The sequence below is a fragment of the Hippocampus guttulatus genome, chromosome 15 (assembly GCF_054856545.1).
Source record: "Hippocampus guttulatus isolate MCC_2025c chromosome 15, RoL_Hgut_1.0, whole genome shotgun sequence".
In the NCBI taxonomy this organism is placed as follows: Eukaryota; Metazoa; Chordata; class Actinopteri; order Syngnathiformes; family Syngnathidae; genus Hippocampus; species Hippocampus guttulatus.
In genome coordinates this window covers 12920222-12940140 of record NC_141275.1, presented here as the reverse complement: position 1 = coordinate 12940140, position 19919 = coordinate 12920222, and the positions used below count along the sequence as shown (strand labels likewise).

General features: G+C 45.2%; 3 protein-coding genes across 4 annotated transcripts; 2 read left to right on the top strand and 1 right to left on the bottom strand.

Moving 5' to 3' along the window:
* Positions 1 to 180: 180 nt before the first annotated feature.
* lrwd1 (leucine-rich repeats and WD repeat domain containing 1) lies at positions 181 to 6255 on the bottom strand. 2 transcript variants are annotated; one of them, XM_086130539.1, is made up of 15 exons: positions 5359 to 6255; positions 5046 to 5280; positions 4754 to 4873; positions 4533 to 4679; positions 4186 to 4257; positions 3509 to 3853; positions 3308 to 3422; positions 3123 to 3217; positions 2282 to 2492; positions 2121 to 2193; positions 1868 to 2011; positions 1689 to 1792; positions 1432 to 1590; positions 872 to 981; positions 181 to 808 (listed from the first exon to the last, which is right to left on the bottom strand). In XM_086130539.1, the coding sequence occupies exons 1-15, from the start codon at positions 5436 to 5438 to the stop codon at positions 662 to 664; spliced, it is 2157 nt and encodes a 718-aa protein (XP_085986665.1). In that variant the 5' UTR covers positions 5439 to 6255; the 3' UTR covers positions 181 to 661. The 2 variants fall into 2 exon arrangements, with proteins under 2 accessions (XP_085986665.1, XP_085986666.1); XM_086130540.1 differs by having other exon boundaries at positions 1693 to 1792.
* A 316-nt stretch (positions 6256 to 6571) lies between these two features.
* Positions 6572 to 8216, top strand: alkbh4 (alkB homolog 4, lysine demthylase). Its single transcript, XM_086131025.1, has 3 exons — positions 6572 to 6677; positions 7162 to 7350; positions 7419 to 8216. The coding sequence occupies exons 1-3, from the start codon at positions 6576 to 6578 to the stop codon at positions 7938 to 7940; spliced, it is 813 nt and encodes a 270-aa protein (XP_085987151.1). The 5' UTR covers positions 6572 to 6575; the 3' UTR covers positions 7941 to 8216.
* A 1106-nt stretch (positions 8217 to 9322) lies between these two features.
* Positions 9323 to 18601, top strand: LOC147193984 (E3 ubiquitin-protein ligase CBL-like). Its single transcript, XM_086131514.1, has 15 exons — positions 9323 to 9899; positions 11213 to 11460; positions 12408 to 12554; positions 12633 to 12789; positions 12943 to 13064; positions 13208 to 13345; positions 13506 to 13593; positions 13668 to 13799; positions 13890 to 14102; positions 14589 to 14705; positions 14862 to 15172; positions 15497 to 15667; positions 15924 to 16021; positions 16208 to 16396; positions 16574 to 18601. Exons 1-15 carry the CDS (start codon positions 9756 to 9758, stop codon positions 16897 to 16899), a joined length of 2601 nt encoding a protein of 866 aa, XP_085987640.1. The 5' UTR covers positions 9323 to 9755; the 3' UTR covers positions 16900 to 18601.
* The last annotated feature ends 1318 nt before the right edge of the window (positions 18602 to 19919 follow it).

Genomic DNA, 19919 nt, shown 5'->3' with positions numbered 1-19919 from the left:
TATTACATAATAATTACATCCCTGTATTTTTTTTCATAGCTTCAGTATTTTGTAACTGAAATGGCAAAACATGAGGAAAAATGGCCCCGCCTCTGTTGTAAGGCGTCGTGGGAGCACAGTTTGGGTTATTTTTGTTGTGGTCATACCTTCACCCACTAAAAAGAGACGCTAACCCCTGTATTCATTCAAGAAAAATGCTTATTATTGTGGTTGCAGCATCAAACCTTAAGCTCTACTACTGTGACTAAACCAAATTAGAGAATCCCAAATGAGACAAATACAAAATAAACCAATTTGCATCTTATTTCCATTAATGAAAAACGCCAGACCATTTTAAGAAAATGACACAGTATGTTAAAATATTAATTCACAGTGATTAAATGATCAAGACAATGCGTCACACAGTGATCATTTCCTTAATAAGATTGCACAATGTGCAAGATTTAAATATTTCAAAAAGGATCTCGTAGTCAGATTACGAGAAGAGCAAGTTAAAAAAAAAGAATCAAATGTGTAACGACTTGGTGTGGTGGTATGCATGTTTGCATACTGTAGTAGTGGCTACTAACGTTACACCACATGATGTCACCAGTGATCCCAAAGAACATTGGGTCCTCTTACTGGACATTTCAAGTAGTATTAATAGGTTGTATTAAGTTGCTCACAGCGCCCTCTTCCACACTATCACCATGTTCTTGTCACTGAGGGCCACCAGGTACTGGAGGCCGTGGTCCATGGCCACGCTGTTGATGGACGGGCCCTCCACCTGGCCGAGACCCTTGCGGACGACGGCGGGCCACTGGAGCACCTGGGCGGAACGAGCGACGCGTTAACGCGGCGGCCCCTGTGAGGGCGATTTATTCTTTCTTACCTCTGTGGGGTCGATGGGCTTCCCCATCTGGAAGTTGTCCTCCTGGAGGTTCGTGACGTGGTACGTCCACAACCTGCCTCTGTCGTCACCGCACACGATGTACGATTGACCTAACGGGACACAGGCGAGTTATTTCGATGATGTAATAATACATTATGCATTGCCACTTATTTGTATGTACTGTTGATAATCCTGTAATTCGAATAAATCAACATGTAAACTGGCCTGGAGGGTAGAGAACACAAACAACTGATGTCGCTGTTCCAATCACAAACACTGAGACAACCCGACGATTACATAAACAGGAAGGCTGAACAATTTTAAAAATAATCAAATTGCTATTGTTTTCTTCAATATTGTGATTGAACAGCCGATTATTTTCCCAAGGTCCTCTTCCCGTGTACTTGTTGACGAACACAAGCAGTATTACAGCAAAAAGTATGACATTTATTCAACACAATATTTCTTTTTTTAATATATATGAGCTGAATGCTAAAATCGAGGCATGAAATAATATAAAAAGCAGTTTTACTTTTCGACTTCAATTGGGAGAAGCTTACCGGGACATGTGTTGAGCGCCAGGTAAGGAATCTCCGTGCGGGCCCAGCGCAGCTCGGCCAGCACGGCGGCGCGCACGCAGCCGCTCTTGTTGGGCCGCTGAGATCGCGTCCGGCTCCAGCTCCACAAATAGATGCAGTCGTGCATGAAGTTCTTGGAGGCTGACCACCAAGACGACAACATTAGCACATTAGCATTATCAATAAACGCATACATTCACATTAACAACATCCAACGTGGCTAACGAGTGTCCGCTCACCCACAATATCATCGGTGAGAAAACTGAGGCCGTCCACCGTGTGGTAATCGAGGTCTTTTTCTTCCTTCTCGTATACAGGGAAGGTTATCTCCGCTTCTTTAGACCTTCCGAAGCCAAGTAGATGCAAGCAGTGTTTGGGCTGACCACTGAGGTCAAACTTTCAAACTTTTAACACCGACCTCTTGGTGGCGCTGTTGGGCGCAAGCTTCGCGTTGTAGCAGTGCAGGCCATCCTCGCACGCCGCCAGAAGGTGCGCGTCGGGCTCGCTGGGTGGCAGGCAGATGTGCAGCGGCGTGCAGCTGCTCTCCAACACCAGCAACTGCCTGGAAGCGATAAATATGAGGAAAAAAAATTTACTTGTCAACACGTTACTTGATGTGAACAATGGTGGGATGTATATATATTTTAATGATAATAATAATAATCACTCACACAACTTTAAAGTTGTATTTGCTGTCTATCCCGCCGATGTCCCACAGCACTATCTTGTTGTCGTAACAGCCCGCTGCAAGTAAAATGAGCAGAGCTGCCCTTTAGATCCGCCTCTTGTAAAACGGTGCTTTTATTTTGCTGAGGTGACGCTGACGGCTTACTGAAAAGGAAGTTGCCCTGGCGGTGGTTGAAGCGCAGGACAGACAGCGCTCTGCGGCTCGCCCGGAACTCGCCGTAGGCAACGTTGCAACGGGGGTGGATCAGCTTGACCAGGCCTCGCTTTCCGCCTGCCGCCAGGATGCTGCAAGGCTGTGCTGAGGCCCCGCCCCCTCGAGACATCAGTACCGTGGACCAGGCCAACGAGAAGAACTCCTGTGATGACCAATTAACGGTGTCGCTGTTTATATTCATGTATTATACAATTAGGAGCATTTGTAAGTTGGAGCAGATGAAGGGCTTTTGATTTCAAGGTCACTGGGGGGGTTATATGCTTTCAGAATTGCAAGTTTGCCAACTCTACATATGAATTACAACCAGAAAATAGATTTCGATACATTCCTACTTGAATTTGATCATTTGGTGCGCACGGTGTGCAATCTGGACTGGAAATTAATCAAAAAATAAATAAATGAATATGTAATAAAAATCAAAGAGTGCCTGGACATGCCGTTTGTTGGACATGTGCAAAATGTGAAACTGTTCAACAAACACATGAAATATATGATTTTATAAAATTATTCATTTTTTAATAATTTTTTTCATATAAAGATTTTTTTTAATACAGGCTTTTTGTTGGGCAGTGACGCCCATTTAGATAGTTTTTATTTCAAAAGGCACCATATTCTAATGAAACACAGACCTAGCCATAATACAAATATATATATTTTGAAATGCCTTGCCTGGAATTTGTACATAAACAAATAGAGCTACTCAAAATAACACTCCTCCTTGGCCTGCGGTCGATTCTAGTAAGCGGGAGAACAAGTGTGTGATGAGACAAACCTCCCCAGTCACTTTATACTTCTTCATCACCATGCCAGTCTCGCAGTCGATCACGCACAGAGAGTCTCCGCCGCATGTCGCAACCAAATGACCGCCTGTGCAAAACACACCCACACGCGCGCGATAACGTCAATCGCCACAGGCCCAATAAAAGTCAGACAAGTGAGAATCTTTCGTGCAAGTACCAGAGACGCCAAGCTGTGGCTGAAAGCCACAGGCCCAAAGCTGAGTGGAGAAGTCGTCCGAGTTGTCCTGCTTGCTGTGACACTGCAGGACGTGAAGAGGCTGCAGGCGCACCGGCTGCACAACAGTCAACATGCACCACCAATGAGGAACTTTGCAGTCGATGGAGAAAAATAAAGAAATACATTTCCGTGCTTGGATACCTGCGTCTTGTTGATGCTCTTCATCACATCATCACTCGTCTCCTCCTTCGGTCCACCCTTCGCTGCACCCACCGCCGCTGTTCTCGACGGTGTCATTCGCTTGCCAGCAGCCTCTTTCTTTGCGGAGGCACGTGTCGGTGTCAAGGAATACTGAGCCCTCGTGGCGGGCCTGACGGGAACGACGGCGGCCTGACTTTTCCTCGGGCTGAGCCTCAGTTTGCCAAGGTTGTCCTCCGCCGAGGAGGGCGCGGACGGATCGCAGCGCGACCTTTTACGAGGGGTCAGTCGCACGTCATCGTTTGTCATTGGTAGGGTTTGCTTCCTTTTCGTGGGGGTTAGGACCTCCTGGATGATAAGTGCAAAGCATCAATGACAAGTCTGTCAATTTTAAAAATGCAATGCATTTTTATTTATACACTATAGCGCTTTCACAACAGTGAAAACATGTCTCCCTTAACTCTGCAGTCCCAGTGGACAAGTGAGGCAAAGTGTAGAGAAAGCGGGATCAAGAACTTTTTGACCTCTTTTTTTTTCATTTTTACAGTTTTCAGTTCTGTCAAGTCAACAGCCTTTCCTTTGTTTCAATTAATTTGTTGTCAAAGCATCAATCATTGCAATTTATTATTTATATTTACTCCATCACCTGTGAGATAGTAATCACTGTACTTTTGTCTTACATTGGTTTGGTTGGACATTTCCTCCTTTGGTTCTGTGAGGGAGCGCAGATACTCCCTGGCCATGATTTCAACCTAACAGACACACAATGAAAAACATGAAGTTGCAGTTCCTGGAGGAAGGGGGGGGGGGCAAAAGATAGGATGCCATGAATTAGTTATTTAGGGGCCCTTCGGTACTATTAATTACTACTACAACATGCTTTCATGGCACAGCTTGACAAACAAAGTACTAGTCCACCCTCTGGTGGCGAGCTGCAGTATAGCACAGGAAACAACCAAATAGAGTCCAGATTTTCATCTCCTTAACAAATGTTTGGTTTACTATTTTTCACATCCCGCATCATTACCTTCCACTTTGTGAAACCGCTGACCGAACTGGGTCCATATTTCACCTCCTTCCGTGCCGTGTTGACAAAGTCCTCTGCCAGGTCGGCCATTTTCTCTGCCGTGGCAGGATCTGGGAGGCTGTAGCTCCTGCCCCACAAGGCAATGATCTAAGAGACAGTTTGTCAGTGGACTTCTTGAACTGAACACACACTCGCGTTAACAAGACACCAGGTTTCCATACCCTGGTCCTCAGGTTCTCCGTGAACACAAAGCGGACGTGGTTGGCGGTGCTGGTGATATCTTTGCCGTTGTAGCTCCGCAATTTGGGCAGCAACGTCATTAGCTTGTAATTGTCACTCACCTGTGAAAGAAAACATTATTAGAATCAAAGAGTGTCATAATAATGTGTGAAGGATAAAGTTACACATTTCAGCAAGGATGTTCATTAACCCAGGTCAATAGCAATTTATGAAACTGTATCCCATTACTTTTGCACACAAATTAGACTTGCATAAACTCTTTCTTTTCCTTACAGTGATATAAAGGTTGTCCTCCATTTTGACCTCTTCCAGGCAGCACAGAGACGCCATGGAGGTGACATCCTCCATCTGGTTGTCGCTGAGGTCCAGAAAGCGCAGCTTGGGTAACTCCAAGTTTTTGGGGAACTCCTGCAATCTGTTCCCAGACAGATCCCAGCGCTCCAGGGACTGAAGACGGGACAGGAGCTGGACCGGCAAGTCTGGAGATTTCAGTCCGAGCTTGGAGAGACTACAAAAGGGCTCAAAACTTAGTTTTGGTAGGAATTGGGGTGGAAATGCTGCAAGTAAAATCATACAATATGCTTACTTCAGCGTCTTGATCTCTTCGAGTCTTTTGGTTTTTGGAGAGCCTTTCTCCAGTAGAGTCTTCTCTGTTATTGTTGCCATTGTGTATTGTTTTGTGTTTTTTGTTATTGTAAAGCGTCCTTGGGTGTCTTGAAAGGCGCTTATAAATAAAATCTATTATTATTATTATTATTATTGTTTCTGTGGTGAAAGAGCACAGACACCACTTAAATGACAAGATCAAATTGAAGAACAGTCTCTTGGTTGGAGGTGTGATGAACGAGCCGTAACCACACCTTAATACCACAATCGATTTGGCACACTTAGAATAATGTCAAAAGTTAAACATGGTGTCTGTTTGGGCATGTGCAGTTCAACAACATGTGGTGAACTTTTACCTCTTAATATAAAACAATCTGTCTATTGATGCACTTGGATAAATATTAGTTATTCCAACAAAATTTTAATTGATGTTTGATGAACAACCAGCTGGTAAAACTAATATTTACTCCCTTTCTGATGATCCCCTCATTTTAATTTTACCATGGGGTTGTCTCTTCCCTGTGAACAAACACGCCCACGGTGTGTACTCAAAAAAGGATCCTCGTGATACAAAAAGAATCAGTTAACACACTACATTCGCCTTAAGATGTTACACACTGTATACTTAAGCATTTATTAGAGAGGAAAACTAGCCATTTTGCTACCACTGGAAAATACCGTGCACGGTAATGTGAGCTCCCCATGACCATTTTAAGATATAATTCGTCATATTTATAATACGTCACGTTACACGAGAGTCCTAGTTTGCCTAAATTTGCGTTTTGAATCAAAACTATGTCATGTAAACCTTAAAATTTACTTACGGGACATACATACATACACACGTACAGTCACGGACTCCGCGAGACAACAGAAACTTTCCCGGGGCACGAATGACGTACTTCCTGTAGCCGCAGTTTGAAATGAAGTACTTCCGGTTATTGAAAACTTTATTGACTGACTAGCTAAGCAAAAAACAAAATTTCCTTTTAAGTATCTTAAATACATAATGAAATGCGTCGTTGTTAAGTGGAACCATGCTACTCAATTCTGTGTATTTATAATAGCTATTTAGTGACATTCAGAGTGGTAGTCCTAGTGCTAAAGCGATCCACCGCAACCACCCCCTAGATGGCAGTAGTTATCTTCGTTTGAAGCGCGCGCCCCTAACATCCTATAGAAGAAGATAAAGGTACGATGACGGTTCCTGTTAGAGTTGTTGCTTCATGTGCTTGTAAAGGTGTCCGGCGCTGTCTTCTGTGTGAGAATTTTAAAGAAAATCACTTTCCAGAAGAGAAGGTAAACTTAGCTGTTAGTAAATTGTCATTAATTGATATAATTTGTAGTAGCACAGGAACAATATACCCGTATTTTGCGAGCTACGGGTGCCCTCGCCGAACAATCCGAATGACATCGTGTTATTACAGATTCATAAAAACGCGAAATGTCGCACCTTGTGAATCTTTGCACGTAAAATTTTAGGATCAACCTAAATTTAAATTCGTAGCCAAATGCACCAAACAATTGTTGAAAGTGTATTTTTTTTTACAAGTGTTAATAATTTGGTCATTCAACTCTAAATAAAGAATGCAAAAATTAGAGCTCCAAGTACAAAAACACTAAAAAGCAAAAATAATTATTAATCTACAGAAAAAGGAAGCGATGACTGCAAAATGATGACATTTTCTGAAAACACGGCAAATAAATGATATCAGCCAAGTTCTACATTACAATTATAATATATACAATTTCCAGCATAACAATTGTTTCCATGTTGATGTAGATCCTACATATTTACTCGTACAACCCAGAGACAGAGCTCGCTGTTCACAAAGATGGCAAACCCGCATCATTTCCCTTTCCCGGAGTGTTCCTGTGGGAGGACTTCCTATCGGAGGAGGAGGAAAAGGAGCTAATCAGCAGCATGGACAAAGACACCTGGAATCTGTCCCAATCAGGTCGAAAGAAACAGGTACAGACAATGCTGTCAAACATTATTGATATGATAATAATATTGTGATTGCAATTATGTTTTTACAGGATTTTGGCCCAAAAGTGAACTTCAAAAAGAGGAAAGTGCGTCCCGCCAATTTCAGTGGACTTCCTGCATTGAGTAAAAAAGTAGTGCTGCGAATGCAACAAGAAAAAACTCTGGCAGGCTTCCAGCCTGTGGAGCAATGCAATCTGGACTACCACCCTCAGCGAGGCTCTGCTATTGACCCTCACCTGGATGACTCCTGGCTGTGGGGAGAGCGTCTGGTCACTGTCAACATGCTGTCGGACACAACGCTGACCATGTCGTTGGAACAGGGTCTCCAGCAGCTTGGACTTTTGGGAGAAGTGAACGTAGAGGTGGCACTCCCGCGCAGGTCTTTAGTAGTGTTGTATGGAGAGGCGCGGCATCGCTGGAAACACGGCATTCTCCGGAAGGATGTTCGGGAGCGCAGAGTTTGCAGCACCTACAGGGAGCTCTCGGCCGAGTTCCTCCCCGGTGGGCAGCACGCTGAGCTGGGAGCTCACCTTCTCAATATTGCTGCCAGTTTCAATGGAGCTCCTATTTAGACCTTTCAGATAACTCTCCTGATTTTCAGGTTTTTTTTTTTTTAATGTCGCTCTTCTGTACAAACACCACCAAGGAAGGGACGAAGTCAACTCAACATATCTCTATACAAATAATATTATTCCGAATTTAGCACTGATGCAAATTTTTTGCATGTACAATTGATTACCACTGACATATTTGTTTGCAGAACTAGAGTGTGGCTTCCCTTGTTAAAGTTACATTATAGTTTAACATAATAGCAGTTCTCATTTAAATAAAGGAACCAAAAGAATAAAGTTTGGGTCATTAAATGGAATTTGTCTTTTACCCTGACAGCAAACCTCTGTTCAATGTTGTGACTTCTGCATTTAGCTTGTTCTTTCAACTTTTCAACCAGTTCCGCCTTTTCTATCTCTGTCCTTTATATTAATGTGACTTTCCATACAGTAGCACTTCTGCGCATCTTTGTGCAACAGATATCTTTCTTTTTTTGTTGTAATATTGTGATATCTCTTTGAAGTCATCCTGCAAACATGACAGGAAAAATGAAAACATGTTTAAGTTCCTTGAACACAGTTAAAAACCCTGAAACGTCATATTTCTATTCATCTTGTTTACTTTTTACTTTGAATTAAGTGAAGGAGTCAAATCAGTATTTCTACTTTTACCAGTCAATTTTGTGCACATTTATGCCTCTACATAAGGACAGAGTGTGAGTACTTTGCCACCTCTGTTTTGAGTTTACTAATGCAGTACAATCATAATGCAAGTATTTTTACTTACTATTTTTCACCTTGAAATGTCATAATCGAGATGAATATTTGCATGGAAACACTTACAGGCAAGGCTATAAATACAAAACAATTAAATGGAAAACAGAAGTAGAGTGAAACAAAGTGTGCCTTCTCCTGCGACAGTATTCTTGCACTATCCATGCATTATCTGAGCTGCTGTCCTAATATTTTGACGTTTTGATTTTTGCGTCTATTCCATTCCCCCTCGAATATTTGTGATGGTAATTTTTTTTATTTTTAGTTTAACAGTAATTTTCCAATATATGTATCTTAATTTCCCCGATATTAAGCTTTATTTTCTGAATATTTGTGATTTATTTTTCATATTGCTTGTTTTGGGGGTTTTCCCATGGCATAAGGGGTTTGGATAATGGATGGAAAATACACATTAAATCCTTAAAACACACAGAGTGCCGATTATTTTTACGCGGTTGTGCAAACTACTTCACTCGCTGATCGTAACCTCCAACATTCGTAAATTGAGTAGCTGTGTAGAAACAGTTCCTACACATCAAGTCAAAAGGACAGGCGGTGTCATCTAATTGACGTTTTTTATTTTGGAGGTGTCAGACGGATATCCGCGTGTGGTCTGGCTTTGCTGGCTGACTTTTCATCGGCTGCAAACTGTGAACTGCTCTCGGTCTGAACCTGCTTGTTGATCGCCCCGTGCGGCCGATTAACACACCGCCGGTTTATTATTAGCTCGGCTGGCACCGCGGGGCGGCTTCGACTCGACGCGAGAAGTCGTCGTTAAGCGACCGACACCGCCTCGCGGCGGCGTTTATGTCGCGTTTGGAACGCCGAGAGGCTTTTTCTCCCCCCTCCAATGTAGCTCGGTTGCTAGCAGCGTCGCGATCGCATCGTTTCCACTGCGCCTTTTTCTTCCCCTTTCTTTGTATTCTCTCCCACCCACCCCCAAGCTTGCCGGATAACCATCGTAGGCGGTGCGAGTACCGTAAGTGTCGGAAAAAGGGATTGAGGATTCATCCCGAGGCTGTCAAGCGGGCTCACCCCCTCCACCCCCGGTGACCGAGCGAATTAATGGCCGGAAATCCGAGGAGGGGCGCGGGTCTCATCGGCTTGATGAAGGACGCCTTTCAGCCCCACCAGCAGCCCATGCAGCCCCACCAGCCCGCCGTGGTGGACAAGAAAATGGTGGAGAAATGCTGGAAGCTCATGGATAAGGTAAGCATCGTTTCTTGTCGGAGTTAAGCACTGGCCTCTGCTTTTTTCAACTGTCACTTCCCTCTTCAGGGTTCTCAAATTTAACGACAGTACTGATGAAGCCACGAAATTCAACAATCTCCCATTGACTCCCGCTGCCATTTAGTTCGAATTGAGTATACGTGGTTGTGTCAAAAAATACTTTGGATGAGGTTGTCAACAAAGCTCATGAACTAAAAACCTTTATGGAGAACTGTGCTGGAAGAGTCAAACAAAAACGTGGACTCGGAAAAAAAATATCGTCATTGCGAGAATGGCCCGTGCAATATGAGTATTGCAACAAATTGTCTGCTTTTATCCGACTTTGACCAATCAGATGCAACCTCAAATGCACATCGCCACCCAATGGATAAACGGTATCTAGGGGCATTATTAACACTTGAATAACTTTGTGGGGGGAGAAAAGGAGAAAGAAATCCAAGATTTACCCGCCTCTTGCCCAAAATCAGTTGGCATTGGCTCCTTATGAAGACTGGCACTGTAGAAAATGGATAGGTTGATGCTCACTTAAATCAAAATGTCTATAGACGTTTTATAACAAACATCTCCATTGAATGCGGAGGCGCCTTGAAAGGGTGAGCAATTTTACGTGATTGGAAAATCCTGCTTGAAACATCTCTACGGGTAATGAAGGTTTTAGGTCGGTGACCGTTGGAACAGGCAGTCTAATTGTTCCACGTTGCGTGGTTTCCCATTGGACCATATAATAAGGTAAAACGAATTGAAACTATTGCTCGCTTGTTTCAATAAGCAGACGACCTACTTTGAAATGCCGCAGCTCATGATTCATATCAAGAAAGCATTGTGATGGATTACGGAGGTTTTACAACAGGCCACTGATTTAACTTGCAAATTGTTGCGAAACCGAATACAGTACAGTGGTGCCTCAAATCAGGAGTTCAGTTTGTTCCGTGACCACCCTTAGAACTCAAAACACTCCTATTGGAACTCAAAACACTCCTAAAACAATTACCGGTACCCAAAACATTTTATAATGTGTTTTTAGTATGAAAAAATGTAATTAGTCATTTTTCACAGAGGATAAAGAATATATGCCTGTGCATGTTGTTATTCTGTTTGTCTGCGTGTTGCTTTAAGGGGTGTAACGACCGCAATATTGAGGCTAGTTGAATTAGCCGATCTAAGGTGTTTTGCATCGTGCGTTAGCATGAAGCTAGTGGGCCAGTGTACATTTTGTGGTATGGTCTCTTTGTCTTCTGCTGAGCTGAAGTTCTCTGCCACCATTAAGCACTCGTGATTCCTGTCCATGCAAGGTGGTGCGCTTGTGCCAGAACCCCAAGGTGGCACTGAAGAACAGCCCACCGTACATCCTGGACCTGCTGCCTGACACCTACCAGCACCTGCGCACCATCCTGTCACGCTACGAGAGCCGCATGGACATGCTGGGCGAGAACGAGTACTTCCGCGTGGTCATGGACAACCTGACCAACAAGACGAAGCAGACCATGAGCCTGTTCAAGGAGGCCAAGGAGAGGATGTACGAGGAGAACTCGCAGCCCAGGTGAGCGTCAACATCTTGTTTTACATCACCATACAACCGGCACATGAACCGTATGATGCAACACGTTATGTCTTTACGTTCAATCTGCCACCACAACTTCAAACAAATGGCTGTTGTTAGAGGTTACACATTTCACACATTTCTACTGAAGTCAATCGAACCCAGTGTCGACGAGTTACAAAAGCTCTATTATGAATATGCAAATGAAGGATGTATTTCGACAAAGAAAAAAAAAAGAGATGTGCCTGAAGCATAGTCTTGTCAGATATTCATTTGCATATTCCAGTTTTTGCACAGAGAGATGACAGTTTGTTCCAACTTTCTGAATCATCGTTGTTTATAGGTTGGTTATTTAATGTGGGGGGTTTTTTCTCCATGGGAAAATCATGGAAACAGTAAAATGTGTACTTGGGCAAAAATAATCCTTTTTAGATGCTCACAGAGCTGAATTATTTGTGATTTTTTTTTTTTTGGGCCCTCATAAAACAGCACGTGGAACATTCTTGCCCGATACTGAAAATGACAAGATTTAACAGATAATTGGCATCCCTATCGATGCTTGTCAGTGTCACAGTCTCACCCCCTCACTTTGTCTCAGTTGTTTGTTTCTGTTAACCCGAGCGCTTGCAATCCTGGCTGATTCAGGCATATTGCGCTTTGAGTGATGCGTGGGTATAAAGCGACATCAAACGCATTGTGTGATGTCTGGTTTTCCATGAGTGTTGCAATGCAGCGAGCATCAGCAAGAAGAGCGGCCATTCTCCGATAAAGATCTCTGATGAACACGTCCACTTCCCTCTTTGTCCTCAAAGTGATTACAGAGCGAAAGTCAGTCCTTCCTCCTCATGAGGTCATGTCATTTCTATCGTTGTCCTCTGCCACCATCGGGGTTGTTTTGAGAGGTCCAACGCACATCATCGAGTCAGTGTCCCCCCCCCCCCCCACAGGCGAAACCTCACCAAGCTGTCGCTCATCTTCAGTCACATGCTGGCCGAGCTCAAAGCCATCTTCCCCAACGGCCTGTTCCAGGGGGACAACTTCCGCATCACCAAAGCCGACGCCGCCGAGTTTTGGAGGCGCTCCTTCGGGGACAAGTGAGTTTGTGTCACAAAAACCACGACGCGTCCGTGTTGGGAGGGCTGTGATCGTGGCCGTGTCTTCGCCCCCCGCAGGACCATTGTGCCATGGAGGACGTTCCGCCAGGCGCTGCACGAGTTCCACCCCATCAGCTCGGGCCTGGAGGCCATGGCGCTCAAGTCCACCATCGACCTCACCTGCAACGACTACATCTCCGTCTTTGAGTTCGACATCTTCACCAGGCTCTTCCAGGTTAGCCAGGACGAGCTGCCAAGCCGTTTTGAAGGGCAATTAGCATCCCCGGCCGACCGACAGAGAGGATGTCCCGCAGTGTTGAGGTTGAGGGTCGTGTGCCTCATTTCGTCACACAAACATTCCCTACTGTCGATACGCGTGTTTCCGTAGCCGTGGTCATCTCTATTGCGGAACTGGAACAGTCTTGCCGTCACACACCCGGGCTACATGGCCTTCCTGACGTATGACGAGGTCAAGGCGCGCCTGCACAGGTTCATCCACAAGCCCGGCAGGTAAAGACCATAAAGTGCATTTTAGGTTCATCTTGAAATTCCATCCCCAAATTAAACAGCCCTATTTTTCTGTCTTTATATTCATAGTCCATTTTTTTTTTTAACAAGCAAAAATACATGACAAGTGTACACTGCCTCCTCAGCTACATCTTCAGGCTAAGCTGCACGCGGCTGGGCCAGTGGGCCATCGGCTACGTGACGGCGGACGGCAACATCCTGCAGACCATCCCTCATAACAAGCCTCTGTTCCAAGCGCTCATCGACGGCTACAGAGAGGGATTGTGAGTCGGGTTGCTTTACCTTTTTTTTTTTTTTCTTCATTCATTATTGCAAAGTCAAAGACATCCAATTAGTCCACGTGCGCTGAACACAGGAAGGGAAGTCAAGTATTTACCAATTGATGTTTTGAATGATCGGCCTCCCCGTTTGTGTATTCCCCAGCTACCTATTCCCAGATGGCCGTGCGCAGAACCCAGACCTAACGGGCCTGTGCGAACCTTCCCCGCAAGACCACATCAAAGTTACCCAGGTTGGTTCTTCTCATGAACAACTCTCTCATGCGCACGCCACCGAGGTCAACACGCAGTCTCTTCGGTTTTGTAGGAGCAGTACGAGTTGTACTGCGAGATGGGCTCCACGTTCCAGCTGTGCAAGATTTGCGCCGAGAACGACAAGGACGTCAAGATCGAGCCGTGCCGACACCTGATGTGCACTTCCTGTCTGACTGCCTGGCAGGTGAGGGACTGCACACGCCGCCTCCTAAAAACGACCCCCGACCCTTCCCCTCTTGTCAACAAACGTGTGCGTTTGTTTGTGTGATATCAGGATTCAGAGGGTCAGGGCTGCCCCTTCTGCCGCTGTGAGATTAAAGGGACCGAGCCCATCGTGGTGGATCCCTTCCATCCCAAAGCCAGCGGGGGTGCTTTCGCCGGCTTCCAGGGGGGAGCCAGCCGGGCCGAGGCGGCCGCCAACGACGAGGATGACGACGAGCGTCTGGAGGACCAGAACCTCGTCATGAGCAGGCTGGCCTGCAGCAAGGTATGTTCAGTCCGCAGGACCACAATATGGATGCCATATGTGGCGATCAGTCCAAAGGTGGGCAAACATTTGTGCTCGGGCGAGACATTGGATATTTTAAACCAGAGGGGGGTTAAAATAGAAAAAAAGTAGCCCTCCTCTGGCATCTTGGCTCCAAGAAACTATGTTGAAGTAAGTTGAGGGGCTTCTTTATGGTAAAAGTAGTGCTTTTCCGTCAACTTGTGGCGTTTTGGGGTCAAGGAACTATGATGACGTAAGCTAGAAGAGCGTAAGATGAAGAACATTGTTTAGACAAAAGAAGTGCTTTGCCATCATCTTGTGAGATGATGAAGTATGTTGACGAGCTTCGTTTTACACAAAAAGTTTTGTTTTGTTTTTTGTCAGAGGACCACTGTAGTTGTAATGCTGTGAATCGGGAATTTCTTCATTGCGAGACTAATAAAGGTTTTCTTATCTTAAAACACTGAAATCTGCGTGCGTGTGTAGGTGGAGCGCCCGCCATCTCCCGTGTCCCAGCTGCCTCCCGTCCCTCCCCGGCTGGACCTCCTTCAGCAAAGACCCTCGAACTCACACAGCCAGCTGGTCCAAGGAGCCTGTGCTAAGGTCTTGTATAAGTCTACCAAACACTGTCCGCTCAAGGAAAAAATAACATTTGGACTGCTGGAACCACTCATTAGCTTTGCCTGGAATTCTGAAAGTCTCCCATAACCGGGTTTAAATTCAAAAACAACCTCCCTTGTCTTTTTCTGCCGCAAGCAGATGGGGGCCACACACAGGGACAAGCCCCTCCCATTGCCCCCGGCACTCCGAGAGCTACCGCCGCCGCCTCCCCCGGAGCGCCCTTCCCTGGCGGCGGCGGACTCGAGGCTACAGAGGAGACCCCTGCCCTCGACGCCCGACACGCCCGCTTGGGCCGCCAACTATATGGTGCCGCGGCCCGCCTGCAAGGCGCCCGCTAATGCGCTGCCCGCCACACCTCAGAGCGGCGGTGCCAGTGGCGGTGCCAGCGGCGGCGCTGAGGCAGGCAAGCCCAACGTGGCCACCAACGCCATCTACTGCCTGGCCGCCAGGTATAACATTCTCACCATTGTCCTGTTTCAAATCGTGCGTAATCGCTAACGTAACATGCTAAAAAAAAGAAACACAACCGAAAAAGCTTTAAGATTTTCATTGAACAAAATGTTTGGGCACCGGTGATTCAAAATTTCACGATCTGGTAACTAAGCAGGCTGAAAAGAATGAGTTCTGACTTGCCTTCGTAGCTGACCGACTTCCTTCTGCACGAAAGCATTAGGTGTGCGTGTGTGTGTTTTGAAGAGCTCACTATTGCAAGTGGTTCTGAAATGTGTATAACCGGGGCTTCAGTTAAGGGTTTTGGACTTGAATTTGTTCAGGTCGCTGCCAACGTCAGCCGTTTCCAGCAGGGAGAAGTTGCCCACCGACTGCGAAGAGAACGAGTACATGAGTCCCACCTCCCTCCCGGCATCCGGCGCCCCGTGGATCATCGCTGGCTCTTTGGTGCCACCGCCTCCACCTCCCAGTCAAGCAACCCACAATGACGTCAGGTGATTTATTTTAACTTTTTTTGGAGCCACAAGATGGCGCCAATATTCTGGTTATCGGAAAGTGGAGATTTATAAATGTCATTGATGTTTGGGATGTGGTGTTTATTTTGCGGTACATCTTACAGCCACGAGGCAGCATTGTAGTCAAAATACAATTACTATGGTCAGACTGCAAGGTATACTAATGTAATATAAGGTGTCAAATGGGTAATAGAAAAAAAAACCTGAGCATTTTGTCATTCACTTGTGGTTCCAGCGGTGACGGTCTAGACGTGGACTCGGCGGACCCTCAGGTGTACGAGGCTATGTGTAACATCCAGGCACAGGCTGCTGCCTCGGAGGCCCTCGATCACGGTACGCCTCCCCCACTCGACGCCATCACGAACTTCACCGGCATCCTCTCCTGTTTTGGGGGACATGGTTTCAACTTCCTGTGTGCTTGAATTCATGCATTTATTTGTGCCCTTCCGTGCGTTTGTGTGGACGCGGATTGGTTTGTGCACATAAATGTGTGTATTAACGTGCGTGCGTGCGTTTCAGAGCGTCCTCAGCACTCCTCCTCGGCGGTCTACCAGGCCAAGTCCATGGAAGGCTCCTTGGAGGACACTTACGAATACGACTGCCCTCGCCCGCTGGCCCCTCCGGCGCCCGCCCGGCGGGCTCTGGCGGATGTCAACGGTCCTTCCAAAGCCTTCAGCACGCTCAGCATCGACGGAGCCGTAGAAGCCAGTACGTGACGCTACAAGTGGCCTCATCCACACACTAAACCGCGTCTCCGTTTTGCATCACGTTCACTTCCTGTTTCTATTTGTTCATCTTAGTAATGAGATCATCAAATTCACTTTTACTTTGTGTCCTCCCCCCTTTTTATTTTTTTATTATTATTATTTTTTTGCGGCATCGCAGGTTTGTATGCAGCCGGCGTGGACCCCGAGCGCCCACCCAAACCCCTCCCGCGTCGCGCCAATTCGGACCGGCGGGTTCGGCCGCTGAACCGCGAGCCCCCCTCAGCTTCGCCGGAGCAGCCCCCACGACCCTCCTCCTCGCACACGCCACCGCCCCCCTCGGCCGGCGGGGTGCTGAGCGGGGAGATCGAGTGCCTGATGTCTCAGGGCTATTCCATCCAGGACATCCAGAAGGCGCTGTTGATCGCCAGGAACAACCTGGAGACGGCCAAGAACATCCTACGAGAGTTTGTGTCCGTGCCCTCGGCCGCGCACATCGCCACATAATCCCGCCGCGACCCCCTCCGCCTCGTGCCATCGTCGCGCTGTCGGTTGCCTCCGAACCTTTTCACGCTTTGTCCCACACGGAAAAACCCCAAAAGCCTTCAAATGTTCGTGAAAGCGTACGTCGTTACCACTCAAGGGACCATGTCGACTCAATGTGACCCCAACACCCCCCGCCGCTAGCAGCTTGTGTCGTACCATTTACGTGGCCACGTGCGGTCCAAATGAATCTTTGTCACAATAATACTAATAATGATGTCGTACGAACAGTTTGACCGTGGTTCTACATAGGGATGGGCCGTTGCCGCTAAATCGTAGCAAATCGTATTTGTTTGTGCACTCCATTTTGGCAGGCAGAATCAATAGCATGTCATTGACTTTTACCTCCTTTAATAGTTTTTCGGTAGCCTTTTTAAAGGACAAACAATACCATCGGGTTCATATTTTTAACCACCTAGGTTATTTTGTGTTTACTCTGCAGCCTATTTAGGCATCCATTTTTTTTCGTGACATTGAATTATACTTCCTGTTTTGTTTGTACTACAGCCAGTTTAGACTGTAACTACCGCATCACATTCACTACCTGTTTCTATATTTTCGACAAGCCTGTCGAAATCTGAGCATCAGATCTACTTTTACCTCCTGCTTCCGTTCATTCTGCAGCCCATATGCGTATAAACAACAGCCCTTTTTGCATTTGTTCCGCAGCCCGTTTTAAGCACCAACAGCATCGACTTCACTTTTGCATCTTTTTTCCGCAGCCCAGTTCAGCACCAATTTTCTTTTACTTCCTGTTTCTACTCGTTACGCAACCCTTTCAGGCAACAACGATAGCATCACACGCACTTTTACTTCGTGTTTGCGTATCCCTAATTGCACATGTCAACCCAGCCCTACGACGAGTTTGTCGTTTCAACGCTAAACCACGCAAGCGTTATCGTCCTCGCCTTGAGCTTCTCGCAGCTTTGAACCGTTTCTGACTAAAAAGCACCAACAGTAACAGAGACGCTAAGACAAAAGAAGAGCGAACACATTCCAGTCCCGATGTGGAGCGTTTTAGCGTCGGATTTACTTGGATGGCTCACGTCAGGTGTCTGTTAAGTAACGTCTGTAAATGTGCCTTTTGGCAGGTTGGCTCGCCATTTTGGAAGACTTTCTTCCTCCAGTAGTCACAGATGGTATTAATATGAAGAGATTAAGATTCTATACTTAAATGCTAGTACTAAAGAATCATTGTCTTGGGACTGATGTGACATTATGTGTTAGCACATTGACTTAAGATTATGAATTGTCACATTTAAGGCCTTAAGGAGGACTTTTAAACGTGGTACATTTTTTGGGGTGGAGCTCCACTGGAGGGACTTTGCATGATCAGCGCTTTATCGTGGGTCTTGAAACTTTTACGTGCCTGTCTCTTGAAAGAAAGGTACGCTCCCCCACTCTCATTCGATTGGCCATCTCAAACGAGCTTCATTTTCAAGACAGGAAAGGTCTTGTTTAAAATGGATGCTGAAATATAAGTCTTTTAACTCGCCTTTTTTTTCTTGACAACTCGCCTACTAAAATGTTTGTTGCTGCTTTGTTGCCGTCTTCATGTAAATATGATTTATTTATTGTCTTCTTAATATCCTCGGCGTTCGTTGTGTTGCCATGTTTTCATGCCCAAGCCATTAAGATTTTTAATTAAACAGTATTTTCTGTAAAACCTTTGTTGTGCGAGTGCTTTATTACTGATGGGTTTTGTTTCCTTTGTATCTGTATTAAAGATTTATATATTGATATATACTTTATTTATATGGATATTTTTAATGGATTAAAAAAATTACATCTATCATAAAAATGTATTAAAATAAGTACAAATGTGGAACAATTGCACTGAACGATTTTGGGGTATTATATCAGAAATGTATACATTTAAACGATATTAAAATTACTTTGAATTGTAGTGGGCGGGATCAGGGATTTGACTATTGATCCTTACACACGATTACTTGTTTTCTAACGTGATTTAAGGCAATTTTACTTGGGATAAATTGCGTATATTGTGACGTATAGGGTGTCGCCGGTTTACGAGTTCTATTCCTACGACATGGAGTGACGTATGTCAAGACCGTCGTAAATAAAAACAGGACAATCGTGATCTGTGTACGCCGCTGTATTGCCACAAGAGGGTAGCAGACACCTGGTCAATCGTGAGGTAGCGTTAAAAGTCGCAGTTTGGTCAAGCATGTATTATTTTTTTTATGCGTAGTATTTATTTTGCCATTCCGGGGCAACTCTTAACACCAAAACATCTGGCTTTCACTGTATTATTATTGGTGTTATTATTATTACAACACCCAAATTTTCAGTGTTATATTCCTTGGTTGGAAAGCGGGTTTTAGACGAGCTGTTGCAGCTGCAAAGCATAAAAACCAAAAGAGACAGCCAATAAAATTGGAAGCAGGAATAATGAAGTACAAAAAGAACGTTGGGAGGTTCATTAGCCAAGAACTCCACGTTGTTACGACTAATAATAAACAACAAGTCTGCTGCTAATCATGTGCCTCACTATTTACAGTGAACACGAGCCATTGGTTGACTTTCAAGTTGCTCTCATTTCGTTTTTTCCCCCTTAAGGAAATGATGTCAAGTGAATTGACATCATAAAACCTTCATTATGTGTGCACAGCATTTTGGGTAATATTTGGAACTGTTTTGCAACCGTTGCGTGATTTTCTCCCTTATTTTATACTCATACACTCCCTTGCGTTATTATTGTATCATCATTATCTTTAATATTATGTAGTTTTAGGTATGCTCTTTTCCTCAGGAATTAGTCGGATGAGTGCATTAAGCTAGTCGGGCATTTTTTTCAGGGAATGTACGACCATTTGACCTTAAAATACCAACAAATTTGTCATAAATTGTGCACATTATGAACATGTAACAGTTTGACTCAACTTACATGACTTGTTTGTTGAACTTTAGCTCAGCTACGCAGAGCAGCGTCCTCGTTTGCTGAACGTCGAAACACCTGCTGT

Excerpts from the sequence above, each read along its gene's own strand:
- alkbh4 (XM_086131025.1), top strand. The coding sequence starts at position 6,576 with ATGACGGTTCCTGTTAGAGTTGTTGCTTCATGTGCTTGTAAAGGTGTC. Across the intron at positions 6,678-7,161 it reads ATCACTTTCCAGAAGAGAAG|ATCCTACATATTTACTCGTA; the intron begins GTAAACTTAGCT and ends ATGTTGATGTAG. Across the intron at positions 7,351-7,418 it reads AATCAGGTCGAAAGAAACAG|GATTTTGGCCCAAAAGTGAA; the intron begins GTACAGACAATG and ends ATGTTTTTACAG.
- lrwd1 (XM_086130539.1), bottom strand. The coding sequence starts at position 5,438 with ATGGCAACAATAACAGAGAAGACTCTACTGGAGAAAGGCTCTCCAAAA. Across the intron at positions 2,012-2,120 it reads AAATACAACTTTAAAGTTGT|GCAGTTGCTGGTGTTGGAGA; the intron begins GTGAGTGATTAT and ends TATCGCTTCCAG. Across the intron at positions 1,793-1,867 it reads CCCAACAGCGCCACCAAGAG|GTCTAAAGAAGCGGAGATAA; the intron begins GTCGGTGTTAAA and ends TGGCTTCGGAAG.
- LOC147193984 (XM_086131514.1), top strand. The coding sequence starts at position 9,756 with ATGGCCGGAAATCCGAGGAGGGGCGCGGGTCTCATCGGCTTGATGAAG. Across the intron at positions 11,461-12,407 it reads GAGGAGAACTCGCAGCCCAG|GCGAAACCTCACCAAGCTGT; the intron begins GTGAGCGTCAAC and ends CCCCCCCCACAG. Across the intron at positions 14,706-14,861 it reads TCCAAGGAGCCTGTGCTAAG|ATGGGGGCCACACACAGGGA; the intron begins GTCTTGTATAAG and ends TGCCGCAAGCAG.